We start from the raw sequence: 9,735 nt of genomic DNA, 5'->3' as shown, positions 1-9,735 counted from the left end.
GTAGAAAACAGATTTTGTTTCTTGATCCATTAAGTCAGCTGTGTCTTTCTCAGGCTGGAGAATTGAGGCCATTGATACTTAATGCTATTGTTAAAATGGGTGTGTCAATTGCGGTTATTGTGTTATTGATTTTTGTTGAGGTCTGCCCTTGACTCTGCCACCCAGCATAGCTGTAGCCATTTTGTTCCATGCCTGCCAACTATTTCATATTGTTGCTGTAATATGCCTGCCAGTCATTGACACACACAAAAAAACCTGGCTCAGAGCAAAGTTATAGTGACCACATATCCTGTCATGTTCTGTATATTCTGTATGAGGCTTGTTAATCTTAAGAAATTCCACAAAGCTTTATGTAGGACCCATCAAATTAAAGGTTAATATGAATTGTTGTGTCTAAAATGACTTGAGTCAGAGCTGACCACTGGGCAGCACTTCCAGCATCTGAATATGAGCTCCTTGTGTTTTGTGCAATTTTAGCCCTTATAATCTGATAGAGGAAGATGTTCTATGTTGTTGCTCAGCCCCTGAATTCTGAGCTATGGCCCTGAAAGATTAGCATTAGGATGTGCGTTCAATAAACCATCCATGTCTGACTGAGATTGGTGTTTGTGTGGTTTGTGGGTGACTCCTGAACCCAACAGGTTTTGGAGTTGTTTTTGTTTTCAGTGGCATCTTGTGTTTTAACAATTATGGCTTTATATTTTTTTCCAGTCTTTCTGCTGTGCTCACTTAATCTCTCCAGTCCCAAATAATGCTTCTTGTGGTATCTTAATTTTCTTGCAAATACATTAAAAATCAGTTTGAGTAGCAGAGGAGGGCATCAGATCCCATGGGATCACAGTTATGAGTGTTGTGAGCTGCCGTGTAGGTGCTAGGAAGTGAATTCAAGATTTTTGGAGAAATGGCCCGCACCCTTGACCACTGAGATATCTTGCCAGCCTGGAAGGTTTTCATTCTTTTAGGAGTTGGAATAGACTGCTCTAGGCTCTTCAGACATTCAAAGTTTTCCATTAGGAATTCAGCTTTCACTCTGATGGGTTTTTATTTATATGTGACTTGAGTATTTTTTTTTCTTGCAGTTTTCAATATACTTTATTATGTATACTTAGTATTTTAACTATGATATGCCTTGGTAATTTTCTTTCCTGGTCTTGTTTATTTAGTGTTCTGTGCATTTCTTGTATCTGAATGAGTGTGTTTTTTTCTTAGTTTGGGGAAGTTTTCTTCTGTGATCTCATTGAAGATCGAGTCTATGCCATTGACTTGGGATTATTCTCCCTCCTTTATGCCTGCAATTTGATGGTTTGGTTTTTCATTTCCTTTATGTTCCTTCTCTGTGTGCTTTAAAATTTTTATTTTCCTTGTTTATTTGTTTGAGATCCTCTACTTAAGTCCTGGTATTCTTTCTTCTGCTTGATTCTTTCTACTTACAAGGCTTTGCTGTGAGCTTTTTAGTTCAGTTGCTGGGTTTCTCACTTTCACCGTCACTTATGTTTGAATCCTCTTTAAAGACCTTTACCATCTTCATATACTTCTTTTTTGATGTCTTTTTCTTGTGCTTCAGCTATGTTGGAATACTCAGGACCTGCTGTGATAGGATATCTGGGCTTTAGTGGGGACATCTTGCCTTGGCTGTTTTTGATTGTGTTTTTTCATGCTAGCCATCTAGTGGTAAATACCAGCTTTGAGACTCAGGGTAGATTGAGGCAGGGTGTAGAGTTGGCAATTGACTGGGACGTGCAAGAATTCCTTTCAGGGCTATAAGAGGCTGTTGTCCACAGAAGATGTGAGTAGAGGGGAGGGAAGGCTGCAGCTGGTTTCTGTAGTAGTTTAGGGATAAGACTACTGTATATAAACTTTTATCATAAAGTAAATTGATACAAAAAATCTTGAAAAAGTACAAAAACAATTTTATAATTCATTTAATCCTATTTCCCCATTAAGAATACTTGTGATTATTTTCTTTATTATTTATTTTCTCAATAGGTAAATAGATATGTAGACAATGGATTTAGGCAGAATTAGGCCAATGGATATAAACATATAATTATATAAGATGAGCAAGTCTGGAGATATAATGCATAGCATGAGAACTATACTTAAAATTATTATAGCTGTATGCAGAAGCACATGCTTCAATGCGAGCATGTGAAATCTGAGGCTGGAGGATTTCTGTGCATCTGAGGCAAGCCTGGACAACGTCTTTCTCTATCATCTATCTATCTATCTATCTATCTATCTATCTATCTATCATCTCTCTATAATCTATATAATATATACCTATATCTATGTATCTATACATAATATACAGATACACATATCTTTGTATACATACACATATATAGATATATAAGTATATCTATATATTATCTATCTATCTACTATCTATCTATCTATCTATCTATCTATCTATCTATCTATCTATCTACATCCCCAAACAAAATCCAACTGTATACTGAAAATTTGCCACAACAGTGAATTTTAGGCATTTATAACAAAATAAGCTGACTGTAGAAGTAATGGATATGCTAATTTACTTTACTGCACTAGTATTTTTATTGTACATGAATATGTATATATATCATGCATATTGTATACCTTAGATGTGTAGAATACAAATAATATTGATATCCTTTTGAAATACTTGAAAGCTGCTAATATGAAGGCTTCAACATCTGGACATGTCAATGAGACATTCCTAAACTCCAGGAGAGAAACATAATCACCAAAATAAGAAAATCAGCATTTGTACAACTTTCTTATGTCCTAGAGTCCTCCCTCCAACACTCCCACTGGTGTCTTTACCTAATACAGGATCCAAATCCAAGTTCCTATATTATACTCAATTATTGCTAATATCGTGGGAGAATTCTTCAATTTTTCTTAGCTGTCAACTTCTGAAGAGAAAAAGATAACAACTTTACTGGGTTATTTATTATTTGGGCAAAGTTACTAAGGAGGTGTTATGATGGTTTAGCTGGCTGTTAGGAGGTACATGGTGTCAATTTGCCTCATTTTGGTATGCAAACTTTGGACAATTGTAAAGGGGGTGGTAAATGGTACATTTACCTTTGAAATTAATAAATATATTGCTAGGAGATACCTTAAGACATTTTAAAGACACACACATATGTATTCACACACATACACATATGCTCTTGAGGCTTGGGTCTTGCACAAAGAACTATATGCAGTTGAGGAAAGCTGCGAGTGGGAGAGATGGTCTTCTCCAGGGAAAAGCACACTAATAGATTATTGTCCACTGCCAAACTATCAGCCTTGCAATATACATACAAGTTAGATCATAGGTTCTATTTGGGAATATATATGTATATACACATACACATACTCATACACATACACATATATGCATGCAACAGCAATTAGTGAAAAAAGGGGCCATGAATTTGAAGGGGAATTAGAAGGGATGTGTGGAAAGGTTTAGAGGTTCCAAAGGAAAAAACAAATTAATAAAAATATTTTATTTAAGATTATAATTATAATAATCTCAAATAAAAGATTTTATTATTTAAAATGTATATAGAACAAATCAGGGTCTTATATCTCAGGCTGGATTAAAACTGTCTTCATAACCAAAGATAACCTCAAGGTCCTGGATCTTCTGTTTCCAGTTTCCAGGTGCTGGGATCACAGACATGTACCACCATGGGTGCTGGCAATCAAACCCAGGGCTTTATGAATATCAACATTTTAGCAGCTGAGCCACATCCCCAGTCCTCTACTGTATTTAATTACAATGTCTTGATTCTGTGAGGAGCACTTTGAGAAGCAATTTCACAGAGCAACAAAGGCCTTCATATTCTTCAACAAGGTAAATTCACTGTAGTGAGTCTACAGTTGGATATCTCCCTTTGCATATTTTCACATTATTATTTATAGGGATACAAACTTGAAACATTCTAACATGGCTAGATGTATTATATTTCCATAGCCAGAAATACTTTACAGGTGCTTAAAATAAAACATTTATGGTGGACCATGCAGAACTCTCTAGAACTAATAAGGCCTGAGAATTGTCTTTCTACTCATTTTGTCCTATCAGTTTGTATTCAACATTATTCCAGACTCATGAAAATAAGCAAATTCAGCCTCTATTTTTGATCTACTTTTGTTGTCCTGATCCATAGAATCTTGATGGCTTTCTTCACTTCTGCATTTCTCAGGGAGTAGATGATAGGGTTGAGGAGGGGAGTTATCACTGTGTAGAACACAGTTACCATCTTGTCTATAGGAAGAGTGGCTGTTGGTCTCAGATAGATAAAGACACAGGGTGCAAAGAATATGACAACCACAGTGACATGGGACCCACAGGTGGACAGAGCTTTGCGCCGTCCCTCAGCACTCTGAGTTCTCAGATGGAACAAGATGACCCCATAGGATGTTAAGAGGACCACAAAGCTGATCACAGACAGTGTTCCCCCATTGACAACAATCAGCAGGCCAATGTGGAAGGTGTCTGAGCAGGCAAGTTTAAGCACAGGAAGCACATCACAGAAATAATGGTCAATGACATTGGGGCCACAGAAGGGCAAGCGGAAGATGAGAAGTACCTGGGCAAGGGAATGCACAAAGCCTCCCATCCATGCCATTCCCACAAGGACTGTACACACCTGTCGGTTCATGATGCTGGTGTAGTGCAGGGGCTTGCAGATGGCCACATAACGGTCATAGGCCATCATCGTGAGAAGGAACATCTCAATGCCACCAAAGAAATGCATGAAGAAAAGCTGTGTCATGCAGCCCCATACAGATATGGATTTCTTTTCAGCTAGGAGATCCAAGATGAGTTTTGGGGCTGTTGTAGAGGAGTAGCAGATCTCCACAAAGGAGAGGGAGCTGAGGAAGAAGTACATGGGGGATCCAAGATTTCTGCTGACTGCCACAATGACCACCATGAGCAGATTCCCGAATACAATGGCCATGTACAAGAGCAGAAATATCACAAAGCAGACTCTCTGCACCTCTTGATTAGAAGAGAGTCCCAGAAAAAAGAACTCAGTCACATTGTATATGTCAGCCATGGGGGAGCAAGTTGGGTGGTATGACCTGAAATGACATGAAAGATTAGGAGTTAGTAACATGGAGAAGGAAGAGGGTGCCATGGAGAATGAGTATGCAAATGGCTGGAAAAGTTAGGGAAATAGCCAAGTATAAAGTCATAGGAGAGACCACTACCAGTGTATGAAGAACTGTTAGGGACTTTGGGTTTTAGCCTGCAGCCAAGAATATATCAGCAAGAGTGTCTATTATCTGGTGAATAAATCACTTTGTATGCAGAATGTAGAATTTTGGAAACAGATCAAAGAAGGAAAGATTTATTATAAAGTTGTATTTCCTCATGAAGAAGAGGCTGTCAGGACACTGTTTTTATCTGTGTTGCATGTCTTTCTATTGCTTTTTGAATGTTTTTAGTAATCTTTTCCCTGCAATCTTCTTATGTTATATCTTTCCTTGGTTTGCAGAACAAAGTTTCTCATCCTTTTATATACAGTATCAGTGTTTTCAGAATAGATAACACTGGTTTAGGTCCCTTGATGCCCAGTATTCGTTACGGGGACCAGAGCTCACTACAGATGCGTCCTGTGACAATATTTCTTCTCCAGTTCTTGTCCTTATTCTACGCTTGAATACTTATTGAACTTTTCCATTTCCTCCAATTTAACCCATTTACTTTTCTCTCCTGGCACGTTGATTTCCTCCACTCTTACACTCAGAACAATGTGGCAGCAATGATCCAACATCCTTCCTCAGTGCCCTGCTACATAAACCCTCAGGGCATTATTCAGACTTCATACTAACTTCAAAACTGCTTCCCTCCCCACCCCCCCCCCCCCCAAGGCAAAACACTGCATTAACTCAGTGTTTCCTCCAGTTACTTGATGGAGATGCAAAGACCAGTTATGACCCAGATTCCTGCTTCTGTGGAATGACAGCATGAGGATATGTTCCCATGAAGCCTTTGACTTGGAAATGCACAGCCTCACCTTCCTGTGAATTAGAAATAAAAACAAAGCAGATTCATCTCTCAGATGTTCCTCAGAGGACCAAGAACTCAGGAAGCTCAGCTTTACGTTCTGAAAGAAGCCAGGGGAGAAGTCATGGTGAAAGGTGGGGAGTCCTCGGGGATCTTCCTCACCCCTTCCTAATTAGGAAGAATGTCTTACTGGAAGCAGGACCTCAAAGTCCCTGTGGGAAACAAGTTCAGATATCAGTGAGAAATGTGTCAAAGTAGAACTCGCCCATTGTTCAGAGAGCACTTATTGTGTGGGGAGTGCTCACCTGCACACCAGGAACTTAGTCATGTAACTTTATGGAAAATTATATCCTTTAAGATGGTCCAGGGAGTTTGGAACCACAGAAGTGAGGACACTACTTGTGGTGAATTAGATGTATTAGTATTTCTCAGTGGGGATGATTATGCTGTACAGTATTTAGTAATGCTTAGGAACATTTTTCCTTTGACTAACCTGGCTGCAGGGTTGGGGGCAGTAGTTGGGGGGCGGGGCGGTGGTCAGGGGGCGAGGCCTGTGGGCAGAAGCAGAGGTCAGTGATTCAGTGAAGCAGCCTACAATGCATCGGATGCTCCTGTATAACAGAATATTCTATCCCAAGGAGTCCACAGACTTGCTGTTATGATGCCCTACTATTGATAAAAATTTTCCTGAAAGGATAATCATTTAGATTAGGCGATTGGAGTGTGTTTTAAGTTTCCTGCGATAAGGCTTACAAAACCAAAAATGGTCTCTCTATGTAGCCCTGGCTGACCTGAAACTCTGTGTAGATTAGGCTGGTCTCAAAATCACTTGTCTCTGCCCGCTAAGTGCTGGGATTGAGGGTGTACGCCACCATGCTTGGTGAACACAGAAGAGTTTTAGGGCAGTGAAATGTGCTCTCATGATGGTATATGTTATTATCCATTTGTGTATGGACAAGCCTCTGTTCAACACCTAGAATAGATCAAAAATAAGTCATAGACTTCAGGTGACAATGACATGTCTAGTGAGAGATTTTGATAGCAGGTGTAGGGTTGAGCATACAGGCGCTGGGATAGGGAACAGATAGGAAATGTTGGTAGTTTCCTAAATTCTGTGAAGCTAAAAATGATCTAATGAAATCTGTAAACAAGTAAACAAATACAGTGAGAGTAAACAAGGTATTTTAATTTTTATTAATAATTAATAAGACTATGAGATATCAAGATTTAAGAGATGTTTTGAAACATTTGCTTTTGTGCATACAAACAGTGAATCAAGCATTATACTTTATATAGAGGGGAATGCAGGAAAGAATAGTGCATCATTATATAATTACATCAAAACGTGCAATAATTAAGGGAAACCTGTACTCTAATGTGTTTACATGGAATTGAGTGTCTGGGAAAGATTTTTAGACCCAATATTTTCTGTATTATAGGATCTGTTAAATAAGTCTAAAGAAAGTAGTTTTTATTTTATTTATTAATTTATTAATTTTAATTTTGGAATATATATATGTTTTGCCTGCATGTATATCTGTGTACCACATGCCTGCCTGGTGCCTGTGGAGGCCAGAAAAGGTCATCAGATCCCATGCAACCTAAGCTACATGTGGTTGTGAGCTACCATGAGAGTGCTAAGAATTGAACCCAGGTCCTCTGCAAGAGCAACAAGTACTTTTAACCTCTGAGCCATCTATCTAGCACCAGGAAGGTAGATTTCAAAATGTGTGTCTATTATTGCTTGTTGCAGGAAACTATATTTGTTAAATATTTGCAGTGAAAATGATGTTTTTTTCCAAAATGTGTACATTGTGTTTGTTAGGTTAATATTTCTAAAGTGGTGAAGATTAAGCCATTGAACATGACTTTGTTCACATGGAGAGAAACACTGGTCCTGGGAGTCAGAATACCTGAATTTGTGCCCAGGCATTTTGCTTGGTTTATGGTGTAGTGTTGGCTGGTGTTCTTTGATACCTATTTTCTCTTTTCTCCCACACTATTTCAACCACTGAAAATTTTTATCAGAGTACATGTTCACTGCAATAAAAATTAAATCACTCAGCTTCCCTTCAAGGGAGGGGATATGTACTTATTTTGTTCTTTTCTTTTTCTCTATAAAAGGAATGCTGCCAGCGTGACCAGAGTTTCAATATTCATCTTGGGCCATGAGTAAACATGAGAATGGAAGCTATGCTATTAAGGATGGAGAAACATGATAGCATTTCTTTTTTCTTTTTAAAAAGATTTATTTATTTTATGCATCTGAGTACACTGTTGCTCTTTTCAGACACACCAGAAGAGGGCATTGGATTTCTTTACAGATGGTTGTGAGCCACCACGTGGTTGCTGGGAACTGAACCAGGTCCTCTGGAGGAGCAGTCAGTGCTCTTAATCACTGAGCCATCTCTCCAGCCGATGATGGCATTTCTATAGTGAATTGTTTTCTTCTTGAGTTCTATATTATTTCACATTATGTTCATTACAGCTAAAACTTAATCCAAGTGATTTTTTTTTTTGTGGTTGAGAATTTCCAGATAGTTTATGGAGTTACTAACTTTTCATTGCAAGATAATATATTAACATGACTTCTATATCTCAAAGATAAACCCCAAGAAAATTGTTTCTTTTTCCCGTGACCCATGTCTGGCCCAAACAATTTCCAAATGATGAAGATAAATGATGTTAGCATCACTTTGATTTCCTTTGTTTATTTGGCATGCACTGCATGTTTATCATCTGCCATTTACACAGGGTTACATGGGGTTATGGTTAGTATTCATTACCAACTTGACTGGATATAGATTCAACTAAGAGATTTGTGAGGTACTTCCAGGTTCATCTTTAAAGGGCATTTCCAGAGAGGGTTAACTGAGGGGGAATGCCCACCTTGATTGTGGGTAGTTCTGCTCCATAGACTGGCAGTGTGAACAGAGTAAAAATGCAAAAAAGAAGCCAGCCAAGTACTGGAATTCCATGATTTCAGCTTTGTGTCCGCCAAGAAGTGCAGAAGAGCCTCTGCCACATGTTTCTGCTGGCACGATGTTCGTCTCTTAGGTTGCTAATGTTATGTATTCTGTCATGGTGGTGTGAGAAGCAACTAACATGATATGTGCCACAAATTTCTGATCACTCCAGGACTTTTAACATGAAGAGGGGTTGTATTTTTGTCAAAGACTTTTTAAGCATCTCATGAGATTATCATGTCATTTTTTTCTTTGAGTTTGTTTATATAGTGGATTATGTTGTTGGATTTTCATATACCATCTCTGCATTCCGGGGATGAAGCCCACTTGATTGTGGTGAATGATGTTTTTGATGTGTTTTTGGATTCTATTTGATAGAATTTTACTGAGTATTTTTGTATTGATATTCATAAGTGAAATTGGCATGATGTTCTCCTTTTTTGTTGGGTCTTTGTGTGGTTTAAGTATCAGTGTAGTCATGGCTTCATAGAATGAATTAGGTAGTGCTCCTTATGTTTCTATTTTGTGAAATAGTTTGAGGACTATTGGTATTAGCTCTTCTTTGAAGGCTTGATAGAATTCTTCACTAAAACTATCTGGCTCTGGGATTTTTTTGGTTGGAGATTTTAAATGACTGCTTCTATTTCTGTAGGGGGTTATGGGAGTGATACTTTACCTGATCTTTATTTAATTTTGGTAAATTTCTGTCTTTGCCACTGAGATGTGTTTCTTGTATGCACCAAAATGATGTATCTTGTTTATGTATCTTGTCTG

General features: G+C 38.2%; 1 protein-coding gene across 1 annotated transcript; it reads right to left on the bottom strand.

The window, feature by feature from the left end:
* Window positions 1-1,897: 1,897 nt before the first annotated feature.
* LOC117703761 (olfactory receptor 4X2-like) lies at window positions 1,898-6,077 on the bottom strand. Its single transcript, XM_076928284.1, has 2 exons — window positions 6,006-6,077; window positions 1,898-5,067 (listed from the first exon to the last, which is right to left on the bottom strand). Exon 2 carries the CDS (start codon window positions 5,040-5,042, stop codon window positions 4,113-4,115), a length of 930 nt encoding a protein of 309 aa, XP_076784399.1. The 5' UTR covers window positions 5,043-5,067; window positions 6,006-6,077; the 3' UTR covers window positions 1,898-4,112.
* Window positions 6,078-9,735: the final 3,658 nt, after the last annotated feature.

The sequence above is a fragment of the Arvicanthis niloticus genome, chromosome 2 (assembly GCF_011762505.2).
Source record: "Arvicanthis niloticus isolate mArvNil1 chromosome 2, mArvNil1.pat.X, whole genome shotgun sequence".
Taxonomy (NCBI): domain Eukaryota; kingdom Metazoa; phylum Chordata; class Mammalia; order Rodentia; family Muridae; genus Arvicanthis; species Arvicanthis niloticus.
Note: the sequence above shows the minus strand (reverse complement) of the source record. Positions and strands in the feature narration are given on the sequence as shown.